This window comes from Salmo trutta, chromosome 18 (genome assembly GCF_901001165.1).
Source record: "Salmo trutta chromosome 18, fSalTru1.1, whole genome shotgun sequence".
Lineage (NCBI taxonomy): Eukaryota > Metazoa > Chordata > Actinopteri > Salmoniformes > Salmonidae > Salmo > Salmo trutta.
Genome location: NC_042974.1, coordinates 1,213,963 through 1,240,010, shown reverse-complemented (window position 1 = coordinate 1,240,010; position 26,048 = coordinate 1,213,963). Strand labels below are relative to the sequence as shown.

At 45.8% G+C, this 26,048-nt stretch overlaps 1 protein-coding gene across 3 annotated transcripts; it reads right to left on the bottom strand.

The window, feature by feature from the left end:
• Window positions 1-214: 214 nt before the first annotated feature.
• On the bottom strand, window positions 215-25,698 carry LOC115152710 (serine/threonine-protein phosphatase 2A 55 kDa regulatory subunit B delta isoform). Of its 3 annotated transcripts, none has more exons than XM_029697447.1 (10): window positions 25,490-25,698; window positions 25,159-25,233; window positions 12,917-13,014; window positions 12,549-12,714; window positions 12,230-12,342; window positions 8,756-8,933; window positions 7,955-8,119; window positions 4,958-5,127; window positions 3,072-3,163; window positions 215-1,504 (listed from the first exon to the last, which is right to left on the bottom strand). In XM_029697447.1, the coding sequence occupies exons 1-10, from the start codon at window positions 25,494-25,496 to the stop codon at window positions 1,225-1,227; spliced, it is 1,344 nt and encodes a 447-aa protein (XP_029553307.1). In that variant the 5' UTR covers window positions 25,497-25,698; the 3' UTR covers window positions 215-1,224. The 3 variants fall into 3 exon arrangements, with proteins under 3 accessions (XP_029553307.1, XP_029553306.1, XP_029553308.1); XM_029697446.1 differs by lacking the exon at window positions 25,490-25,698 and adding an exon at window positions 25,321-25,427; XM_029697448.1 differs by lacking the exons at window positions 215-1,504; window positions 25,490-25,698 and adding exons at window positions 1,668-2,908; window positions 25,321-25,429.
• Between the last annotated feature and the right edge of the window lie 350 nt (window positions 25,699-26,048).

The window sequence follows — 26,048 nt, the reverse complement described above, 5'->3', positions numbered from 1 at the left end:
TTGCCTAGTTAAATAAAAAATACTGACAGAGTCAATAACAGGATTCTCACAAGCTCCAGTAGTGAGCTGCCTAATAATGGAGAATGGTCAATCAGGTGCCTTAGAAAAGGCATTGTGTGGCCAGTAGGTTGACTGTCCACATCTACCAAATGACACGCAAAGTAGAACATAACAAACTCAGATTCATTTCAGAATGTAAAAACGCGTCTCGTCGTTGTGGGTTTCGTTACTTTTATTAAGTGGTTGACACCAGACGGTGTGGTTATATAGATACAGTCAATGAGTAAAATGTTATTATACATGAGAAGAAAAAAAAAATAGGATAAAAACTAAAAATAACCAAAAACTAAAAATAACCAAAAACAATTGTCCACTGACCAAACATGGAGACCTGTGTTTAAGAGCTTAGCAAGGTCCAACACGGAGGCCTGAGAGTCGGCCAGGGAGGAGGAATGTTACCAGTAAGGCTGCTACATTTCCCCTAACTTTCCCAACATCCTAGTTGCAGGATTCCTGGATAATTTCCTGCTCATTCCTTTCCGATTCTGGGAATCTTCCAAATGGGATTTCTGGAAAACCTGGGAATTTTAGGAAAGTTACCTGGGAATTTTAGGAAAGTTACCTGGGAATTTGCAACCCTACTTATTAAGCTAATCTTATTTCAGTTTCTCCAAGGCCCAGATTTACAGTTAAGAGACTAATATCTCATTCTGACTTCAACAACATCTTTCCTCCTTATTCCATAATGTGTCGTCAAATCATAGGAAGTAAAACAAGGCTCAGACTTTTAAATAAATACACTAACTTTAAACGGACATTTTTTGGCCTCTTTGTTGAGTGCTGTCCATGGATATTTCTGCTGCAGTCAGGCCCGGGGCTAGTCTGTCCAGAGTCAGACTTGGGGCACCTGCCTGCCTCTGTCTGCCCTCACAACGAGACAGGACGCAAACCAACCAACCAACACCTCAGACTCTAAAGAAACAGGCCGTCTGACTCCAGCAGGCGACCAGGCGTCTGGCTGGCTGGCTACACAACGAAACAAGTGCATCACATTTCTTCTTCATTAGGAGGACAGACAAGGCTGCTGTTGTTTCTTTAAACAGATTTAACGACTATTCTTAACTATGCAACGTACAAGATTTCTGTCCATTCGCGGTAGGTAGGTATGATGGCTGGGTTCGGGAGGGTCGGAACAGTTTCGGGGGGGGGGGGGGATTGTTAAGTTTAGTTGATCTTGTCCTGGAATATGTAGAGGTTGTTGGTGGCGGCGACAGCGATGACGTTCTCCTTTGGGTGCCAGGCGGTGTGCAGGATCTTCTTGTTGAAGTCCAGACTGTCTACGCTGATCTCATCCTTCTTCCTCTTCCCCCCGGTGGACACCTTGCGGGCTTTCAGGATGGCCCGAGGTTTACTGTTCTCTCTAGAGGCCTCCAGCGTGATGTCCCTCCGCGTGTTCCGGTCAAACATCCGGAAGAAGTTGTTGTATGAGCCCGTCATGATGGCACTGGGGAGGAGGAACAGCAAAACAAGGTGAATTGCACATCCCAAAAATGTCTACAATTGTAAAGTGATTTTGGGTCCTTGAAAAGCGCTATATAAATACCATATATTATTATAAAGACCTATTATTAAAAAGAAATTCGGTGCTGGACAAAAATACAAGATAAAGAATTGACATTGTATTTATTTATCTAGTATAAAGAAAGCAACCCATCAAAGGGGTTAGATCATGTTGTAACGTCATCGTGGTTCTGGAAGAGTAACGTTGTAACGTCATCGTGGTTCTAGAAGAGTAATGTTGTAACGTCATCGTGGTTCTAGAAGAGTAATGTTGTAACGTCATCGTGGTTCTAGAAGAGTAACGTTGTAACGTCATCGTGGTTCTAGAAGAGTAATGTTGTAACGTCATCGTGGTTCTAGAAGAGTAATGTTGTAACGTCATCGTGGTTCTAGAAGAGTAATGTTGTAACGTCATCGTGGTTCTAGAAGAGTAACGTTGTAACGTCATCGTGGTTCTAGAAGAGTAATGTTGTAACGTCATCGTGGTTCTAGAAGAGTAATGTTGTAACGTCATCGTGGTTCTAGAAGAGTAACGTTGTAACGTCATCGTGGTTCTAGAAGAGTAACGTTGTAACGTCATCGTGGTTCTAGAAGAGTAACGTTGTAACGTCATCGTGGTTCTAGAAGAGTAATGTTGTAACGTCATCGTGGTTCTAGAAGAGTAAAGTTGTAACGTCATCGTGGTTCTAGAAGAGTAATGTTGTAACGTCATCGTGGTTCTAGAAGAGTAACGCTGTAACGTCATCGTGGTTCTAGAAGAGTAACGTTGTAACGTCATCGTGGTTCTAGAAGAGTAATGTTGTAACGTCATCGTGGTTCTAGAAGAGTAAAGTTGTAACGTCATCGTGGTTCTAGAAGAGTAATGTTGTAACGTCATCGTGGTTCTAGAAGAGTAATGTTGTAACGTCATCGTGGTTCTAGAAGAGTAATGTTGTAACGTCATCGTGGTTCTAGAAGAGTAATGTTGTAACGTCATCGTGGTTCTAGAAGAGTAATGTAACGTCGTCATGATTCTAGAAGGGTAATGTTGTAACGTCGTCATGATTCTAGAAGGGTAATGTTGTAACGTCGTCATGGTTCTAGAAGGGTAATGTAACGTCGTCATGGTTCTAGAAGAGTAATGTTGTAGCGTCGTCATGGTTCTAGAAGAGTAATGTTGTAGAGTCATCATGGTTCTAGAAGAGTAATGTTGTAACGTCGTCATGGTTCTAGAAGAGTAATGTTGTAGAGTCGTCTTTGCTTGGCAGTCGATTGCAGGTATGAATTGTAGTCAGGGGAGAACGACTGCCCCCTCTCATTGAAACCACGGAAATTCAAGGCTGATTTTATCTTCAATGCGCTGTTGAGTCTTCACATAGGAATGAATGGTGTCAGGTGATCCAGACCTTTGTATATACAGCCATTAATTGTAATGCAGGTGTTTGTTATTTGTGTGTTGTGGGTCCATTTATGAGATCATAACTTTCAAACTGATTCTAAAGTTCAGTGTCCATTGGCTTGCGGTACGGTACCTGTCAGAACCGTTCCAGCAGCACTCAAACTTGTCGAAGATGCAGTCGTTTTCATACAGCGAGCAGAGCTTGCTACGGAGGTACTCGTGCACCTATACAAAATAAACACATTAAAACAGTTCAGATCAGTTCATTTATTTGGCCTTTGGGAAGAATGTGTCTTTCATTCTTGAGACAAGAATTTAAAAGATTTAACAAAATAACATATCTACACTGAACAAAAATATAAAATGCAACATGTAAAGTGTTGGTCCCATGTTTCATGAGCTGAAATAAAATATCCCAGAAATGTTCTATACACACCAAAAGCTTATTTCTCTCAAATGTTGTGAACTAACATCCCTGTTAGTGAGCATTTGTCCTTTGCCAAGATAATCTATTCACCTGACAGGTGTGGTATATAGTAAGAAGCTAATTAAACAGGCTTGTTACACAGGTGAACCTTGTGCTGGGGACAATAAAAGGCCACTAAAATGTGCAGTTGTGTCACCCAACACAATGCCACAGATATCTCAAGTTTTGAGGGAGCGTACAATTGGCATGCTGACTGCAGGTATGTACACTAGAGCTGTTGCCAGAGAATCAAATGTTCCAACATCGTTTTAGAGAATTTGGCAGTACGTCCAACCGGCCTCACAACAGCAGGCCACATGTAACCACGCCAACCCAGGACCTCCACATCCGGCTTCTTCACCTGTGGGATCGTCTGAGACCAGCTACCCAGACAGCTGATGAAACTGAGGAGTATTTATGTAGATCAGGGCCTATTGGATTTATTTAAATTGACTAATTTCCTTATATGAACTGTAAAAGTGTTGAAATTGTTGCATGTTGGGTTTATATCTTTGCTCACTATACATATTGTTTCTGGCTGTTTTCATACCACTGCAATTCATTCAAAATGTGATGAAAACATACTACTACACAACGTACTATAACGTAGTGCTCTATAGCCAGAGGAATGTAGTTCCAGTCAGTACCTGGCAGGTCTCTACAGGTAAAGTTCCAGTTAGTACCTGGCAGGTCTCTACAGGCAGGTCTCTACAGGTAAAGTTCCAGTCAGTACCTGGCAGGTCTCCACAGGGAAAGTTCCAGTCAGTACCTGGCAGGTCTCCACAGGTAAAGTTCCAGTCAGGACCTGGCAGGTCTCTACAGGTAAAGTTCCAGTCAGTACCTGGCAGGTCTCCACAGGTAAAGTTCCAGTCAGTACCTGGCAGGTCTCCACAGGTAAAGTTCCAGTCAGGACCTGGCAGGTCTCTACAGGTAAAGTTCCAGTCAGGACCTGGCAGGTCTCTACAGGTAAAGTTCCAGTCAGTACCTGGCAGGTCTCTACAGGTAAAGTTCCAGTCAGTACCTGGCAGGTCTCTACAGGTAAAGTTCCAGTCAGTACCTGGCAGGTCTCTACAGGTAAAGTTCCAGTCAGTACCTGGCAGGTCTCTACAGGTAAAGTTCCAGTCAGTACCTGGCAGGTCTCTACAGGTAAAGTTCCAGTCAGTACCTGGCAGGTCTCTACAGGTAAAGTTCCAGTCAGTACCTGGCAGGTCTCTACAGGTAAAGTTCCAGTCAGTACCTGGCAGGTCTCTACAGGTAAAGTTCCAGTCAGTACCTGGCAGGTCTCTACAGGTAAAGTTCCAGTCAGTACCTGGCAGGTCTCTACAGGTAAAGTTCCAGTCAGTACCTGGCAGGTCTCCACAGGTAAAGTTCCAGTCAGTACCTGGCAGGTCTCCACAGGTAAAGTTCCAGTCAGTACCTGGCAGGTCACTACAGGTAAAGTTCCAGTCAGTACCTGGTAAGTCTCTACAGGTAGGTCTCTACAGGTAAAGTTCCAGTCAGTACCTGGTAAGTCTCTACAGGTAGGTCTCTACAGGTAAAGTTCCAGTCAGTACCTGGTAAGTCTCCACAGGCCGGTTTTCCATGTTCAGATCCCACACCTTGACTGACAGGTAGTCTCTGGTCATCATGTAACGGCCGCTGTGGCTGAACTTCACATCAGATATTGAGGAGATGATCTCTGAGAAGAAGGACCGGCTGCTAGGGTCCTCTGGCTCCTCGAAGACTGAGAAACAAATAAATAGAAACCATTCCAAACCAGTTCATTTAAAACAGCAACGTATAGGCCAGTTAGATGCTTTTATCTCAAGTGACTTAGTCATGCATGCAGACATGTTATTGTATGGGTGGCCCTGGTAATCAAAGCCTCAATCCTGGCATTGCAAGCCAGGGTGTATGAGCCTTACTGTCATTCAACTGAAGAATCATTACATGATAATTAATCAAGACGTTATAGAGGAATCGTTCATGTTCATGACAAGTCTTACAACGCATTATAACCGCATCATAATGCATTATACATCCTAGTCTATAAATAAACAATGAAAGCTCTCTAATCAGCCGAAAACAAAGCCTATATTCCTTGACAGTTGTAGCGCTACCCTAAAGAACTGAGAGGGTACTACACGGACTACATCATTCTGCATGTTACGTCATCACCTGCTGACATCAGAGGGAAACTACTGTGAAAACACATCTGACTTAGTTTGAGGAACGCTCAACTCCGTTCTCTTATTTGGAGAAGAGTTTTGATAACAGGTCGCAGGATTTCCCAGCAACAACATTGAGCCCCCATCAGTGGACTCTTGTAAAAACAAATTGTAATTCTGAAAACGCTGTTCTGTGGAAAATCTCCCCACTGCCAGAATTTATTTTTCGGCATAACACCGGTACCTATGCTTTTCCTGTACCCTTCCCCAGGGTGCTGAAATTCATACTTTTAGCGAATACAACCACCGACTTTTCCCTCGTTGCTTTTACTATGTCAGGTGAGATTCAATTGGGTCCGTGCTATCTGCTATCCATGGGATTTCCATACCCTAACATTTAAAATGTCAAGTTCAAAATGGGGTACGGACAACCAAAGGATCCCGGATAGCAGGGACCCAATTGAATCTCAGTTGACGTAGTAATGAGGAAACAGTCGGTGGTTGTATGTGCTAAAAGTTTTTATTCAAAGTATGAATTTCAGCATCCTGCGGAAGGGCCGCAGTTGTACAAGACAAACATAGGTACAGGTAAACGTTTTCAGAACTGCCATTTTTACAAGAATCGACTGATGGTGGCTCATTGTTGTTGCTAGCAAATCCCACGACCAGTTATCAAAACTCAACTCCGCCTCGAGAGAACAGAACAGAGTTGAGCGTTCTTCAGCTATATGTGACCCAGAACACATCCCAGTGCACCTCTGGTGCTCCTGTCCTATCAGGGCTATAGTAATAATGTTGAAGATACTGTAGAAACCCAGCACACCTCTGGTGCTCCTATCCTATCAGGACTATAGTAATAATGTTGAAGATACTGTAGAAACCCAGCACACCTCTGGTGCTCCTCTCCTATCAGGGCTATAGTAATAATGTTGAAGATACTGTAGAAACCCAGCGCACCTCTGGTGCTCCTCTCCTATCAGGGCTATAGTAATAATGTTGAAGATACTGTAGAAACCCAGCGCACCTCTGGTGCTCCTCTCCTATCAGGGCTATAGTAATAATGTTGAAGATACTGTAGAAACCCATACATTGTGTAGAGACCCCAGATTTATTTCAATTTCAATAAAACGACAGGTGCATTCAGTGTACAGGTATCCATCCTTTCTGAACCCTGTAAGTAACTGGATGTAAGTTCACTACTTCGTGTACATGCATGACCGTATGTCACTTTGGATAAAAGCGTCTCCTAAATGGCGCATATACACTGAACAAAAATATAAAAACGCAACATGTTTCATGAGTCGGAAATAGAAGATCCCAGAAAATGTTCCATACGCAACAAAAAGCTTATTTATCTCAAATTTACATCCCTGTTAGAGTGAGCATTTCTCCTTTACCAAAATAATCCATCCACCTGACAGGTGTGGCATATCAAGAAGCTGATTAAACGGCATCATCTTTACACAGGTGCACCTTGTGCTGGGGACAATAAAAGGCCACTAAAATGTGCAGTTGTTTTCACACAACAACAGCATAGATGTCTCAAGTTTTGAGGGAGCACATAATTGGCATGCTGACTGCAGGAATGTCCACCACATGAACATTCAAATCTCCACCATAAGTCACCTTCAACGTTATTTTAGAGGATGTGTATGGCGCCGTGTGGGCGAGCGGTTTGCTGATTTCAACTTTGTAAACAGAGTGCCCCATGGTGGCGTTGGGGTTATGGTGGAGGCAGGCATAAGCTATGGACAACGAACACAATTGCATTATATGGATGGCAATTTGAATGCACAGAGATACCGTGATGAGATCCTGAGGCCCATTGTCGTGCCATTCATCCACCACCATCACCTCATGTTTCAGCATGATAATGCACAGCCCCATGTCGCAAGGATCTGTACACAATTCCTGGAAGCTGAAAATGTCCCAGTTCTTCTCTGGCCTGCATACTCACCTGACATGTCACCCATTGAGCATGTTTGGGATGCTCTGGATCCAGGTGTACAACAGCGTGTTCAAGTTCCCGCCAATATCCAGCAACTTCGCACAGCCATTGAAGAGGAGTGGGACAACATTCCAAGGCCACAAATCAACATCCTGATCAACTCTATGTGAAGGAGATGTGTCGCGCTGCATGAGGCAAATGGTGGTCACACCAGATACTGACTGGTTTTCTGATCCACACGGTATCTGTCACCAACAGACGCATATCTGTATTCCCAGTCATGTGAAATCCATAGATTAGGACCTAATGAATGTATTTCTATTGACTGATTTTCTTTATATAAACTGTAACTCAGTTTGAAGAAGTTGCGTTTATATTTTTTTTGTTCAGTATATTATTCTATCTAAAGCAATGACATTTATGTAAAGTTTTACCCAATGATATTTTTGACTTACATTTGCTTTGCCTATCACAGAGGGCAGCAGCTCGCATGTCACAGAGGCGGATGGTCCCCTTGCTGCTACTGTATACAAATACATTACACTGGTGTGGATGGCACTCTGCAGCTGTGATGACTTCTGTCAGCTCCTCCATATTGGCAGGCTTTATATCTACAATGTCTGGGGGAGGGGGGCACGATCAAGGATCAACACCACCAGGACATGGCAAGGGCATTGACACAAACAGGTACAAACACTCTCAGGTAGACACACTCACAGGTACACACTCACAGGTAGACACACTCACAGGTAGACACAGGTAGACATTGGTAGACACACTCACAGGTAGACACAGGTAGACACACTCACAGGTAGACACAGGTAGACACACTCACAGGTAGACACAGGTAGACACACTCATAGGTAGACACAGGTAGACACACTCATAGGTAGACACACTCACAGGTAGACACAGGTAGACACACTCATAGGTAGACACAGGTAGACACACTCACAGGTAGACACAGGTAGACACACTCACAGGTAGACACAGGTAGACACACTCACAGGTAGACACACTCACAGGTAGACACACTCACAGGTACATACACACTCACAGGTACATACACACTCACAGGTAGACATAGGTAGACACACTCACAGGTAGACACACTCACAGGTACACACACTCACAGGTAGACACACTCACAGGTAGACACACTCACAGGTAGACACACTCACAGGTAGAAACACACACAAATCTTCACATTTAAATGAAATACATGTTGTGTACTTTTTTGTGATTAAAAAGGATACTAAAACTTCTATCTGTGATTTCTAAGTGCCAGAGGTTAACCCTGAGATCATCAGCTGAAAGGTATGTTTCATGATCACTATTTACAGAGATGGAATTGATGTGATATGTGTGTGCGTTAGCGAATATCCTCCTTGGGCTAGCCTCCACCATCAGATCCATGGGCAGCAGCACAGGCACCTGGAACAAAGCATCCTTTATTATAAAGATATACCACGTTTAAAAAACCGTGCAGTTCGCTCATTTTCTGAAGATGACAAATACATGTAGTAGTGAAGTAGGGGGGAGTTAGTTACATATCGCAATATTATATCGATACTTTGACTTAAAATATATATATTTTTTGCTGGATAACGTTAGCGGGTGCTAGTTGGTTGTACACGTGCCAAAAATACTGGATTTTCATGCTATTGCTTGTTCTCCCTCTTCTATTATAAAATAGTGAGCAAACATGTTTTCAGAACTTTTATTTCCATGACTGATCAAAACTGATTTTCTCATGCTCTCTCCTTTCCCGCTGCAGCTGAGTGGACAAAACATTAAGAACACCTGCTCTTTCCATGACAGACTGACCAGGTGAATCCAGGTGAAAGCTACGATCCCTTACTGATGTCACTTGTTAAATCCACTTCAATCAGTGTAGATGAAGAGGAGGAGACAGGTTAAAGAAGGATTTTTAAGCCTTGAGACATGGATAGTGTGTGTGTGTAATTCAGAGGGTGAATGGGCAAGACAAAAGATTTAAGTGCCTTTGAACGGGGTTTGGTAGTAGGTGCCAGGAACACCGGTTTGAGTCAAGAACTGCAACGCTGCTGGGTTTTTCACGCTCAACAGTTTCCCGTGTTACTATGGGGTTGTCTGATTTGCTGTTCGTTACTAGTCTTGTTGGCAGAGGAAAAGTAAATGTGGACAGTTCTAGCCTCTTCAAAGTGGGCAGAAATATGATTTAATGTTCCATATTATTGGGGCGTCAACAATTTAGCAACAGTGGAGATTTATTAAAATATGTATTTAAAAGATGAATTAAACTAAGAGATCACAAAGGGATCACAGGTCTGTGTTGGGTTCGGGCTGTGGCAAGGCGGGGTGTGGAAGGAGTCACGGCGGGGTACGGGAGGAGTCACGGCGGGGTACGGGAGGAGCCACGGCGGGGTGCTGAAGGAGCCACGGCGGGGTGCTGAAGGAGCCACGGCGGGGTGTTGAAGGAGCCACGGCGGGGTGCTGGAGGAGGCGCCTAACGAACGGTCCCTAAAACACACTGCGCCTAACGAACGGTTCCTAAAACACACTGCGCCTAACGAACGGTTCCTAAAACACACTGCGCCTAACGAACGGTTCCTAAAACACACTGCGCCTAACGAACGGTTCCTAAAACACACTGCGCCTAACGAACGGTTCCTAAAACACACTGCGCCTAACGAACGGTTCCTAAAACACACTGCGCCTAACGAACGGTTCCTAAAACACACTGCGCCTAACGAACGGTTCCTAAAACACACTGCGCCTAACGAACGGTCCCTAAAACACACTGCGCCTAACGAACGGTTCTTAAAACACACTGCGCCTAACGAACGGTTCCTAAAACACACTGCGCCTAACGAACGGTTCCTAAAACACACTGCGCCTAACGAACGGTTCCTAAAACACACTGCGCCTAACGAACGGTTCCTAAAACACACTGGGTCTAACGAACGGTTCCTAAAACACACTGCGCCTAACGAACGGTTCCTAAAACACACTGGGTCTAACGAACGGTTCCCAAAACACACTGCGCCAATCGAACGGTTCCTAAAACACACTGGGTCTAACGAACGGTTCCCAAAACACACTGCGCCTAACGAACGGTTCCTAAAACACACTGCGCCTAACGAACGGTTCCCAAAACACACTGCGCCAATCGAACGGTTCCTAAAACACACTGGGTCTAACGAACGGTTCCCAAAACACACTGGGTCTAACGAACGGTTCCTAAAACACACTGCGCCTAACGAACGGTTCCTAAAACACACTGCGCCTAACGAACGGTTCCTAAAACACACTGCGCCTAACGAACGGTTCCTAAAACACACTGCGCCTAACGAACGGTTCCCAAAACACACTGCGCCTAACGAACGGTCCCTAAAACACACTGCGCCTAACGAACGGTTCCCAAAACACACTGCGCCTAACGAACGGTTCCTAAAACACACTGCGCCTAACGAACGGTTCCTAAAACACACTGCGCCTAACGAACGGTTCCTAAAACACACTGCGCCTAACGAACGGTTCCCAAAACACACTGCGCCTAACGAACGGTTCCTAAAACACACTGCGCCTAACGAACAGTTCCTAAAACACACTGCGCCTAACGAACGGTTCCTAAAACACACTGCGCCTAACGAACGGTTCCTAAAACACACTGCGCCTAACGAACGGTTCCTAAAACACACTGCGCCTAACGAACGGTCCCTAAAACACACTGCGCCTAACGAACGGTTCTTAAAACACACTGCGCCTAACGAACGGTTCCTAAAACACACTGCGCCTAACGAACGGTTCCTAAAACACACTGCGCCTAACGAACGGTTCCTAAAACACACTGCGCCTAACGAACGGTTCCTAAAACACACTGGGTCTAACGAACGGTTCCTAAAACACACTGCGCCTAACGAACGGTTCCTAAAACACACTGGGTCTAACGAACGGTTCCCAAAACACACTGCGCCTAACGAACGGTTCCTAAAACACACTGCGCCTAACGAACGGTCCCTAAAACACACTGGGTCTAACGAACGGTTCCTAAAACACACTGCGCCTAACGAACGGTTCCTAAAACACACTGCGCCTAACGAACGGTTCCTAAAACACACTGCGCCTAACGAACGGTTCCTAAAACACACTGCGCCTAACGAACGGTTCCTAAAACACACTGCGCCTAACGAACGGTCCCTAAAACACACTGCGCCTAACGAACGGTTCCCAAAACACACTGCGCCTAACGAACGGTTCCTAAAACACACTGCGCCTAACGAACGGTTCCTAAAACACACTGCGCCTAACGAACAGTTCCTAAAACACACTGCGCCTAACGAACGGTTCCTAAAACACACTGCGCCTAACGAACGGTTCCCAAAACACACTGCGCCTAACGAACGGTTCCCAAAACACACTGCGCCTAACGAACGGTCCCTAAAACACACTGCGCCTAACGAACGGTTCCCAAAACACACTGCGCCTAACGAACGGTTCCTAAAACACACTGCGCCTAACGAACGGTTCCTAAAACACACTGCGCCTAACGAACGGTTCCTAAAACACACTGCGCCTAACGAACGGAGGACGAACGGCAGGTTAATATCAGATCGTCACTCGGTGCCGTGTATTTTCTCCCTCACATTTTCACTCCAAATACTTTGTGGTTTTATTTTTTAATTTCCCTGAACGGGATCATTCAAAACTATAATCAGGTAAACGGTGATGAACAAGATGAGACACACCCGTAACGACGTGATTCTAAAAGGATCTCTCAGTCTTCCATCCTCGTCTTTCAAGTTGTAGCCTTCTGCTCTTTTGTCCCTTTGGCTGATTTTCCATAGCTTGATGGTTTTGTCTGGGTTGTGAAAAAGGCAATGTCAGTGTTAGCACAGATTTACAGTCACCTTGGCCTTCCGTCTGTAAAAAGACTTTAGAGGAAGGGGTTAAGCTACCTTTACAGTTCAACATTCAGTGCGTTTCCTTGGAACGTCTGTGGTGCTGAAGCGTCGTCACCTCGACCTAACGGAATCAGAAATATGAACGAAGAGCTCCGTGACTTACCGTTTGTTGAGAGCAGAGAGTGTGCAGCGTTTTGTTGAGGTAACCATCTTATTTTGTTGATTTTCTCCTCGATTTCTAAGCTTTTCAAATAGTCAAACTCGGGTTCATGGCTCTGGAAAGTGCTGTACACATTGTACTCTCCTCTGGAATGAGGACGGTTTTTACTCTGGAAGAAATAAACCAGCTCATTATTAGTACGACTATATTTCACAACCACCACAATGCACTTCAAAAAATAAATTAAATACGATTTTGTACATCATATGCTATATTAAAAAGGTGAATCCGACTAATGTTTTCAAGGTGTTCGTTTTAGTCTTAAACGTTGTTTTTTCTATTGATCTATGGCTGTTTGATAGTTAACTGACCTCTTGTTCCCGTTGGAATATGACAACCCGACCTCCTTTGTCTCCTGTTGCTAGTAGTTCTCCAGAATAGTTAAACTCAACCGTTGAGATTATGTCGGCTGAGAGACAACAACAAAAAAACGTCATGAGCGCGTAACATTTCATGTAGGCATTTTTTTTGTTTTGTTACATATGTAAAAAATAATGATAAATAAACCTGAACTTAAGACACACAATAACACGGGTTAGGTCTACGTCACAAAACAAAAACATGATCAATATCCAGTCTGACATAGCAGTGGGTTTTTCAATCATATTATAAAGAGCGGGGCCTAATGAACATTCCCCTCTCAGTATAGGCCTGAACCCGATCAGGCACACGGCATCCTGTACTGTAGCACCCACTGCAACAACACTAGTAGCTCACTGGGGGAATAATGAGAACACAACCCACTGCAACAACACTAGCAGCTCACTGGGGGAATAATGACAACAGAACCCACTGCAACAACACTAGTAGCTCACTGGGGGAATAATGACAACACAACCCACTGCAACAACACTAGCAGCTCACTGGAGAATAATGACAACACAACCCACTGCAACAACATTAGCAGCTCACTGGGGGAATAATGACAACACAACCCACTGCAACAACACTAGTAGCTCACTGGGGGAATAATGACAACACAACCCACTGCAACAACACTAGCAGCTCACTGGGGGAATAATGACAACACAACCCACTGCAACAACACTAGTAGCTCACTGGGGGAATAATGACAACACAACCCACTGCAACAACACTAGTAGCTCACTGGGGGAATAATGACAACACAACCCACTGCAACAACACTAGCAGCTCACTGGAGAATAATGACAACACAACACAACCCACTGCAACAACACTAGCAGCTCACTGGAGAATAATGACAACACAACCCACTGCAACAACACTAGCAGCTCACTGGAGAATAATGACAACACAACAACACTAGCAGCTCACTGGAGAATAATGACAACACAACACAACCCACTGCAACAACACTAGCAGCTCACTGGAGAATAATGACAACACAACCCACTGCAACAACACTAGCAGCTGTGGTGTGGGGGTGTGGGGGCACAGCCCCCCAGTGGTGTGGGGGCTGTGCTTTGGCAAAGTGGGTGGGGTTATATCCTGCCTGTTTGGCCCTGTCCGGGGGTATCATCGGATGGGGCCACAGTGTCTTCTGATCCCTCGGGTCTCAGCCTCCAGTATTTATGCTGCAGTAGTTTATGTGCCGGGGGGCTAGGGTCAGTCTGTTTCATCTGGAGTATTCTCTTGTCTTATCCGGTGTCCTGTGTGAATTTAAATATGCTCTCTCTAATTCTCTCTTTCTCTCTTTCTTTCTTTCTCTCGGAGGACCTGAGCCCTAGGACCATGCCTCGGGACTACCTGGCATGATGACTCCTTGCTGTCCCCAGTCCACCTGGCCATGCTGCTGCTCCAGTTTCAACTGTTCTGCCTGCGGCTACGGAACCCTGACCTGTTCACCGGACGTGCTTGTTGCACCCTCGACAACTACAATGATTATTATTATTTGACCATGCTGGTCATTTATGAACATTTTAACATCTTGACCATGTTCTGTTATAATATCCACCCGGCACAGCCAGAAGAGGACTGGCCACCCCTCATAGCCTGGTTCCTCTCTAGGTTTCTTCCTAGGTTTTTGGCCTTCCTAGGGAGTTTTTCCTAGGGAGTTTTTCCTAGCCACCGTGCCTCTTTCACAAGAATTGCTTGCTGTTTGGGGTTTTAGGCTGGGTTTCTGTACAGCACTTTGAGATTTCAGCTGATATACAAAGGGCTATATAAATACATTTGATTTGATTTGAGCTCACTGGAGAATAATGACAACACAACCCACTGCAACAACACTAGCAGCTCACTGGAGAATAATGACAACACAACCCACTGCAACAACACTAGCAGCTCACTGGAGAATAATGACAACACAACCCACTGCAACAACACTAGTAGCTCACTGGGGGAATAATGACAACACAACCCACTGCAACAACGCTAGCAGCTCACTGGAGAATAATGACAACACAACCCACTGCAACAACACTAGCAGCTCACTGGAGAATAATGACAACACAAAACAGCCAAATCAAATGTATTTATAAAGCCCTTCTTACATCAGCTGATATCTCAAAGTGCTGTACAAAAACCCAGCCTAAAACCCCAAACAGCAAGTAATGCAGGTGTAGAAACACGGTGGCTAGGAGAAACTCTCTAGAAAGGCCAGAATCTAGGAAGAAACCTAGAGAGGAACCAGGCTATGAGGGGTGGCCAGTCCTCTTCTGGCTGTGACGGTTGGAGAACACACTGCAACACTAGCAGCTCAGTGGGGGACTTGGCATCACAGCAAGACAAAACAACCATGAGCCATGCTAGTCTCCTGAAAAATACGTAATATGCTCGATACAAGTAGTAGGCTAGCTAGGCTATAAATTATGATCTGAAGTCCACTGCCAAAGATGCCCTCCTCTTGGCCACAGTAGCAACATTTCTCTCTTTTAAAGCTAATTTCCTGTAATTCTACACATTTTGCCATGGCTTATGCTGTCAGAGTGTCTGTAGTTTTTGTTGTTGTGATTGTTAGTTCTCAAAGATGATCTTAAAATATACAGCGCCTTTGAAAAGTATCCAGTCCCCTTAACTTTTTACACATTTCATTACGTTACTGCCTTATTCTAAAATGTATTAAATAAAACATTTTCAATCTACACAGAATACTCCATAATCACAAAGCGAAAACAGGTTTAGACATTTATGCAAAAAAGAAAAATCACATTTACATAAATATTCAGACCCTTTACTCAGTACTTTGTTGCAGCACTTTTGGCAACGAGTACAGCCTTAAGTCTTCAGGGGGGTGACGCTACAAGCTTGGCACACCTGTATTTGGGGAGTTTCTCCCATTCTTCTCTGCAGATCCTATCAATCTGTCTGGTTTGATGGGGAGCGTCGCTGTACAGCTATTTTTAGGTCTCTCCAAAGATGTTCGATCGGGTTCAAGTCTGGGCTCTGGCTGGGCAACTTAAAAACATTCAGAAACCTGTCCCAAAGGCACACTTGCATTGTCTTGGCTGAGTGCTTAGGGTCTTTGTGCTGTTGGAAGGTGAACCTTCATCCCAGTCTGAGGTCCTGAGCAGGTTTTCATCAAGTATCTCTCTGTACTTTGTTCCGTTCATCTTTCCCTTGATCCTGACTACTCTCCCAGTCCCTGCTGCTGAAAATCATCCCCACAGCATAATGCTGCCACCACCATACTTCACCATAGGGATGGTGCCAGGTTTCCTCCAGACGTGACGCTTGGCATTCAGGCCAGAGAGTTCAATCTTGGTTTCATCAGAACACAGCATCTTGTTTCTCATGGTCTGAGAGTCTTTAGGTGCCTTCTGGCAAACTCCAAGCAAGCTGTCATGTGCCTTTTATTGAGGAGTGGCTTCAGTCTGGCCACTCTACCATAAAGGCCTGATTGGTGGATTGCTGCAAAGATGGTTGTACTTCTGGAAGGTTCTCCCATCTCAAACAGCCAGAGGTTCCAACCAAGATGATTTACTACAGCCTTTAAACAACCAATATTACCTACTACAGCCTTTAAACAACCAATATTACCTACTACAGCCAGAGGTACCAACCAAGATGATTTACTACAGCCTTTAAACAACCAAGATGATTTACTACAGCCTTTAAACAACCAAGATGATTTACTACAGCCTTTAAACAACCAACAGCCAGAGGTACCAACCAAGATGATTTACTACAGCCTTTAAACAACCAAGATGATTTACTACAGCCTTTAAACAACCAACAGCCAGAGGTACCAACAGCCTTTAAACAACCAACAGCCAGATGTTCCAACCAAGATGACCTACTACAACTATTGGGTGGCGCAGCAAAACACCTGACCTACAGTCAATAAAAACAAACACTCAAACTGTTCCAAAATGGCACAATTAGGGTTGGGTGGAATGCAGATTTTCATACCGTTTCTGTACCATACCGGAGTATATGGTATTACCAAGAGGGGGTTGAATGTCTCTACTGTAACCAAGAAGTTTCATCTTCACATCTAGCCACTTAGCAAACCAAATGCATAGCTGGAGCCCTGAGCTGGATAATTTAATTTAATTAACATCCTATATTTCTTATAATTATACTCAACTTAAAATATATCTATTTATTTTTCAAACAGTATTGAAAAATCATACCTTCTATATTTCAAAATATAGCGTTTATACCATATTCGGTGGTATTGCCCAGGCCTAGAAACAATAAGTAATAACTAGAAGTCTTGAAACACAGTATTAACTCTCACTATTGGACGGCACCCTAAAATGACAAAAAGGAGGTGATCGTGGACTACAGGAAACAGAGAGCTGAGCACGCCCCCATCCACATCCACATGGCTGTAGTGGAGCAGGTCGACAGCTCTGAGATCCTCGGTGTCCACATCACTAAGGAATTATTATGGTCCACACACACCAACACAGACTTGAAGAAGGCACAACAACACCTCTTTCCCCTCAGGAGGCGAAAAATATTTGGCATGGGCCCTCAGATCATCAAAAAGTTATACAGCTTCACCATTGAGAGAATCTTGACCGGCTGCATCACCGCTTGGTATGGTAACTGCTTGGCATTTGATCGCAAGGAACCACAGAGGGTAGTGAGTACAACCCAGTACATCACTAGGGCCGAGCTCTCTGTTATTCAAGCACTCTATACCAGGCGGTGTGAGAGGAAGGCCCTAAAAATTGTTAAAGTCTCCAGCCATTCAAGTCAGACTATTCTCTCTGCTTTCGCATAGCAAGCGGTACCGATGCACCAAGTCTGGAACCAACAGGACCCTGAACATCTTCTATCCCCAAGCCACAAGACTGCTAAATAGTTAACCAAATAGCTACCTGGACTATCTGCATTGGTCCCATTTTGCACTAACTCTTTTGACTCATCACATACGGTGCTGCTACTGTCTATTATCTATCCTGATGCCTAGTCACTTTACCCCTACCTACATGTACAGAGCTACCTCCCTTACCTCGTACCCCTGCACATTGACTTGGTACTGGTACCCTGTGTATACAGCCATGTTATTACCTCTACCCCTGCACATTGACTTGGTACTGGTACCCTGTGTATATAGCCATGTTATTACCCCTGCACATTGACTTGGTACTGGTACCCTGTGTATACAGCCATGTTATTACCTCTACCCCTGCACATTGACTTGGTACTGGTACCCTGTGTATACAGCCATGTTATTACCCCTGCACATTGACTTGGTACTGGTACCCTGTGTTTATAGCCATGTTATTACCCCTGCACATTGACTTGGTACTGGTACCCTGTGTATATAGCCATGTTATTACCTCTACCCCTGCACATTGACTTGGTACTGGTACCCTGTGTATATAGCCATGTTATTACCTCTACCCCTGCACATTGACTTGGTACTGGTACCCTGTGTTTATAGCCATGTTATTACCCCTGCACATTGACTTGGTACTGGTACCCTGTGTATATAGCCATGTTATTACCTCTACCCCTGCACATTGACTTGGTACTGGTACCCTGTGTTTATAGCCATGTTATTACCTCTACACCTGCACATTGACTTGGTACTGGTACCCTGTGTATATAGCCATGTTATTACCTCTACCCCTGCACATTGACTTGGTACTGGTACCCTGTGTTTATAGCCATGTTATTACCCCTGCACATTGACTTGGTACTGGTACCCTGTGTTTATAGCCATGTTATTACCTCTACCCCTGCACATTGACTTGGTACTGGTACCCTGTGTATACAGCCATGTTATTACCTCTACCCCTGCACATTGACTTGGTACTGGTACCCTGTGTATATAGCCATGTTATTACCCCTGCACATTGACTTGGTACTGGTACCCTGTGTTTATAGCCATGTTATTACCCCTGCACATTGACTTGGTACTGGTACCCTGTGTATACAGCCATGTTATTACCTCTACCCCTGCACATTGACTTGGTACTGGTACCCTGTGTTTATAGCCATGTTATTACCCCTGCACATTGACTTGGTACTGGTACCCTGTGTATATAGCCATGTTATTACCTCTACCCCTGCACATTGACTTGGTACTGGTACCCTGTGTATATAGCCATGTTATTACCTCTACCCCTGCACATTGACTTGGTACTGGTACTCTGTGTATATAGCCATGTTATTACCCCTGCACATTGACTTGGTACTGGTACCCTGTGTATACAGCCATGTTATTACCTCTACCCCTGCACATGGACTTGGTACTGGTACCCTGTGTTTATAGCCATGTTATTACCCCTGCACATTGACTTGGTACTGGTACCCTGTGTATATAGCCATGTTATTACCTCTACCCCTGCACATTGACTTGGTACTGGTACCCTGTGTTTATAGCCATGTTATTACCCCTGCACATTGACTTGGTACTGGTACCCTGTGTATATAGCCATGTTATTACCTCTACACCTGCACATTGACTTGGTACTGGTACTCTGTGTATACAGCCATGTTATTACCTCTACCCCTGCACATTGACTTGGTACTGGTACCCTGTGTATACAGCCATGTTATTACCTCTACCCCTGCACATTGACTTGGTACTGGTACCCTGGGTATATAGCCATGTTATTACCTCTACCCCTGCACATTGACTTGGTACTGGTACTCTGTGTATACAGCCAAATTATCACTACTCAGCTTGTATTGATTTCTCATGTTTTTATCCTTCTATTATTTGTTTATCTTTCTCCTTGTGTTGTTGGGAAGGGTCTGTCAATAAGCATTTCACCGTTAGTCTACAGTCGTGGCCAAAAGTTTTGAGAATGACACAAATATTAATTTTCACAGTCTGCTGCCTCAGTTTGTATGATACCAATTTGCATATACTCCAGAATGTTATGAAGAGTGATCAGATGAATTGCAATTAATTGCAAAGTCCCTCTTTGCCATGCAAATGAACTGAATCCGCCAAAAATATTTCCACTGCATTTCAGCCCTGCCACAAAAGGACCAGCTGACATCATGTCAGTGATTCTCTCATTAACACAGGTGTGAGTGTTGATGAGGACAAGGCTGGAGATCACTCTGTCATGCTGATTGAGTTCGAATAACAGACTGGAAGCTTCAAAAGGAGGGTGGTGCTTGGAATCATTGTTCTTCCTCTGTTAACCATGGTTACCTGCAAGGAAACACATGCCGTCATCATTGCTCTGCACAAAAAGGGCTTCACAGGCAAGGATATTGCTGCCAGTAAGATTGCACCTAAAGGAGAGCGGTTCAATTGTTGTGAAGAAGGCTTCAGGGCGCCCAAGAAAGTCCAGCAAGCGCCAGGACCGTTTCCTAAAGTTTATTCAGCTGTGGGATCGGGGCACCACCAGTACAGAGCTTGCTCAGGAATGGCAGCAGGCAGGTGTGAGTGCATCTGCATGCACAGTGAGGCGAAGACTTTTGGAGGATGGCCTGGTGTCAAGAAGGGCAGCAAAGAAGCCACTTCTCTCCAGGAAAAACATCAGGGACAGACTAATATTCTGCAAAAAGGTACAGGGATTGGACTGCTGAGGACTGGGGTAAAGTCATTTTCTCTGATGAATCTCCTTTCTGATTGTTTGGGGCATCCGGAAAAAAGCTTGTCCGGAGAAGACAAGGAGAGCGCTATCATCAGTCCTGTGTCATGCCAACAGTAAAGCATCCTGAGACCATTCATGTGTGGGGTTGCTTCTAAGCAAAGGGAGTGGGCTCACTCACAATGTTGTGTGTGTGTGGTACCAACACATCCTCTGAGAGCAACTTCTCCCAACCATCCAGGAACAGTTTGGTGATGAACAATGCCTTTTCCAGCATGATGGAGCACCTTGCCATAAGACAAAAGTGATAACTAAGTGGCTCAGGGAACAAAACATCAATATTTTGGGTCCATGGCCAGGAAACTCCCCAGACCTTAATCCCATTGAGAACTTGTAGTCAATCCTCAAGAGGCGGGTAGACAAACAAAAAGCCACAAATTCTGACAAACTCCAAGCATTGATTATGCAAGAATGGGCTGCCATCAATCAGGACGTGGCCCAGAAGTTAATTGACATGCCAGGGCGGATTGCGGAGGTCTTGAAAAAGAAGGGTCAACACTGCAAATATTGACTCTTTGCATCAACTTCATGTAATTGTCAATAAAAGCCTTTGACACTTATGAAATGCTTGTAATTATACTTCAGTATTCCATAGTAACATCTGACAAAAATATCTAAAAGACACTAAAGCAGCAAACTTTGTGGAAATTAATATTTGTGTCATTCTCAAAACTTTTGGCCACGACTGTACACCGGTTGCTTACCAAGCATGAGGACAAATAACATTTGATTTGAAAACCTACTTGATTGGATAAAATCCTGTGAGTGAACACAGTAGTGTCTATTCCAGTCATGTCTGTCTAGATAGCCATTATGATCACATCACGTCTTACGGCTTCGCGTGACATCACGTCTTGCGGCTTCGCGTGACATCACGTCTTGCGGCTTCGCGTGGCTTCGCGTGACATCACGGCTTCGCGTGACATCACGGCTTACGGGTTCGCGTGACATCACGTCTTACGGGTTCGCGTGACATCACGTCTTTCGGGTTCGCATGACATCACGTCTTACGGGTTCGCGTGCACCGAATACAACAGGTGTAGACATTACCGTGAAATGCTTACTTACAAGCCCTTAACTAACAGTGCAGTTCAAGAAAGAGTTAAGAAAATATTTACCAAATAAACTAAAGTAAAAATAGTAAAATACAAATAAAAAGTAACAATATATACAGGGGGTACCGGTACAGAGAAAATGTGTAGGGTTACAGGTTAATTGAGGTAATTTGTACATCTAGGTCGGGGTAATGTGACTATGCAAAGATAATAAACAGCGAGTAGCAGCAGTGTACAAAACAAATGGGGGTGGAGGGGGTCCAATGTAAATAGTCTGGGTGGCCATTTGATTAATTGTTCAGCAGTCTTATGGATTGGGGGTAGAAGCTGTTAAGGAGCCTTTTGGTCCTAGACTTGGCGCTCCGGTACCACTTGCCGTGCGGTAGCAGAGAGAACAGTCTATGACTTGGGTGACTGGAGTCTTTGATAAGATGCACTTTGTTGTAAATTAACTTACAGATAATGAATATGTCTCTATGCTCACAACCCAACCACCTTAGACACACAACCACCCCCCACCCCGTTTGGCTGGAAGCCAATGGGTCAGGCGCAGTGCAGCGCCCCTGTAGCATATTATAAAGAGGTACTAGGACTCTATACCTTGGTTAAAGGATGCAGCTGACGTCAGGGAAGTGCACTCAGCCATGGAAGATCTAAGCACGGCCTGTACAACAAGACTGCAGCAAGGAAAATCTATTTATTCTCTGTGCTGGTTGAGACTGTATGAAGATGCAGAGCCAAGGGTCGTATTCATTAGGACATAACGTAGCGAAAGCTTTTGCCGAGAATGAAAATGAGGGTTTCTTTATTGAACAAGTTGAGGTAGTCTCTCTCTGTTTCAGTCTTCATGCACATGTATGGCTTGTTCATGAAGAATAGAGAGAGGCTGCAGTATGGATGACTGGGCAGGAAAGATTCAGATGGCCCCTCTGTGCTGCTGGGGGCGCGCTCTCTCTCTCTCTGTCATGCTGGGGGCGCGCTCTCTCTCTCTCTCTGTCATGCTGGGGGCGCGCTCTCTCTCTCTCTGTCATGCTGGGGGCGCGCTCTCTCTCTCTCTCTCTCTCTCTCTCTCTGTCATGCTGGGGGCGCGCTCTCTCTCTCTCTCTCCCCCGTCATGCTGGGGGCGCGCTCTCTCTCTCTCCCCGTCATGCTGGGGGCGCTCTCTCTCTCTCTCCGTCATGCTGGGGGCGCGCTCTCTCTCTCCCCCTGTCATGCTGTGGGCGCGCTCTCTCTCTCTCCCCCGTCATGCTGGGGGCGCTCTCTCTCTCTCTCCCCGTCATGCTGGGGGCGCTCTCTCTCTCTCTCCCCGTCATGCTGGGGGCGCTCTCTCTCTCTCCCCCCCGTCATGCTGGGGGCGCACTCTCTCACTCTCCCCCCGTCATGCTGGGGGCGCGCTCTCTCTCCCCTGTCATGCTGGGGGCGCACTCTCTCTCCCCCCGTCATGCTGGGCGCACTCTCTCACTCTCCCCCCGTCATGCTGGGGGCGCGCTCTCTCACTCTCCCCCCGTCATGCTGGGGCGCGCTCTCTCTCTCTCCCCGTCATGCTGGGGGCGCGCTCTCTCACTCTCCCCCCGTCATGCTGGGGGCACGCTCTCTCACTCTCCCTCTCTCTCTCCCCGTCATGCTGGGGGCGCGCTCTCTCTCCCCCGTCATGCTGGGGGCGCGCTCTCTCTCCCCCGTCATGCTGGGGGCGCGCTCTCTCTCTCCCCCGTCATGCTGGGGGCGCGCTCTCTCTCCCCCGTCATGCTGGGGGCGCTCTCTCTCTCCCTCTCTCTCCCCGTCATGCTGGGGGCGCGCTCTCTCTCTCTCTCCCCCGTCATGCTGGGGGCACTCTCTCTCTCTCTCCCTCTCTCTCTCCCCGTCATGCTGGGGGCGCGCTCTCTCTCTCTCTCCCCCGTCATGCTGGGGGGGGGGTCTCTCTCTCCCCGTCATGCTGGGGGGGGGGGTCTCTCTCTCCTTCCCGTGATGCTAGGGGGCCCTCTCTCCCCGTGATGCTAGGGGGCCCTCTCTCCCCGTGATGCTAGGGGGCCCTCTCTCCCCGTGATGCTAGGGGGCCCTCTCTCCCCGTGATGCTAGGGGGCCCTCTCTCCCCGTGATGCTAGGGGGCCCTCTCTCCCCGTGATGCTAGGGGGCCCTCTCTCCCCGTGATGCTAGGGGGTCCTCTCTCCCCGTGATGCTAGGGGGCCCTCTCTCCCCGTGATGCCGGGGGCCCTCTCTCCCCGTGATGCCGGGGGCCCTCTCTCCCCGTGATGCCGGGGGCCCTCTCTCCCCGTGATGCCGGGGGCCCTCTCTCCCCGTGATGCTAGGGCGCCCTCTCTCCCCGTGATGCTAGGAGGCCCTCTCTCCCCGTGATGCTAGGGGGCCCTCTCTCCCCGTGATGCTAGGGGGCCCTCTCTCCCTGTGATGCTGGGGGCTCTCTCTCTCTCTGTGTCTCTTTTAGCGCCACATCTCACAGCTAGGCCACTGGATTATTTATAACAAAGCAGCAGTGAGGAGGAGAGGAGCCGGAAACGACCAGCTGACAGCAGCACAGCAGTATCCCTCCTGCCCTTTCTCCTGGGATGCCCCAGCACAGTGTGCCACCTGCCAGTCCACAACAGATACACAGACCAATCCCTTTCTTCAAAAACAGATGATTAATTGTGGTGCAAAATATAATGTCAGTACGACAAGTAGTCCTAGTCCCAAACGACACAACCGAATAGCTTCAGAATCAGTATCACAGTAGTGCAGCAAAGTTAGTCCTGTACAGATATAAACATACATCTTTCCACTTTGAGAGACCAAGGTGATTAGCTAGTTACACACTGTACTGTGTGGGAACCTGTGGATCGTACTATACAGTTAGGAAGGCACCTCTATATGTCTGAGACACCCTTATTTTAAACCAGAGGGACCAGCATCACCAAATCTGTCAGCCTTCACACTGCCAGCCAATAGCAGGCCTTACAGGCCAGATCAATGTGTAGCTACATCCTAATCGATGCCGTCTTAGATAACAGGGGTGTGCAGGGCAATGTATCCATGATTCTCTTTCACACCAACACTGACAGTGTTACAAGATCTTGCAGCGTTTTCACAGCTATAGGTCTATAACTATATAGTTAAAGCCTATGTTTAGTGACAGATGTAGTTAGCAAATATCTGACCTTGTTCTGCCTGGTGAAGAGATAACAACTTAACTAACCATATGCTTGCAATAACTACATAGGTCAACCACCTACACCTAGCTAGCCAAAACAATAGCACTTGCAGCTAACTAGACAGCTCCCCTAAATAGCCATAGCTATAACTGGCTAGCCTTGCTAGTTATCTAGCTAGCGAGTTAACAAGGTTTGAATGCTGCCAACTTAGGCACTAGGCTAGCTTGAGAGTTAACTAGCAACCATCTGTATTAGCGACGTTGCTAGCTTGCTAACGTTAGCTTGCACAAAACACCCGTGATTAGGTCAATGAATAACATTCAAAATGTTCATCTATCTGTTGAAATGGAAACGAGTTTACCTTCAGCCACATCTTCGTCTATGGCTCCCTTCACTTGAGAGAAGCACCATTGGAAATCGTTCCCTCCTCCGACACCTACAAAACATCACAAATTGAATAAGGTGAATAAATAGCCAGAAAATATTAGCAGATGTTATAGAAACAGAGAGAAATGATTCCCACCTTTAAATGTGTACTTCAACATAGCAACTAGCTAACTATGGAGTGTAATTTGGCACACATTCTCAGAGCTTATCGGTCGCTTGCTAGCCAAGAAACTTGCAATGCTTTTAGGCCGCGCTGATGCGTGAGAACAGTGTAGGGCCCCCGCCTACAAAGTTGTCAACCTTACCTGCCATTGCCACTTTCTGCAACAGAACTGGCTTCTTTAGGGGCTCTTCCGATCGTGATTTGAGTTGTAAGGATTGTATTTCAGTACAGGTTATTACAAGGAAACAGTTATTTAGACTCGTGAATATGGGCTTACAGAAATGCCCGTGATTTTTTTTTTTTCAATCCAAAATGGCGCACATTGACAGTCGACATGACACGGTGACGTCATCTAGACGCTTCAGAAGTCTATTTCAGTCCCTCGACCGCCTCAGAAGTGCACCGTTTATGCGCAGCTTCGCAGGGCCTTGGCGAGCTGACAGATACAGGCGTGGGAAAGTGGACTGTTATCTGTGTGTTTTTCCCCCAGAATGACCATTCAATGTTTTTGCAAAACATCATTTTTTTTGTTTTTGTTTCATACTTAGATAAAGACATTCGACACAATATATGTCAGAGACATTGTCATAGGCATGGACATCTAAGAGATATACAGAGCATAATCCTAGGCCATTGGCTGGTGTTTTACAACCATTTTTATACCAGGGAATAGAAATCGCCAGTTTGTAGTCCTAAAAACC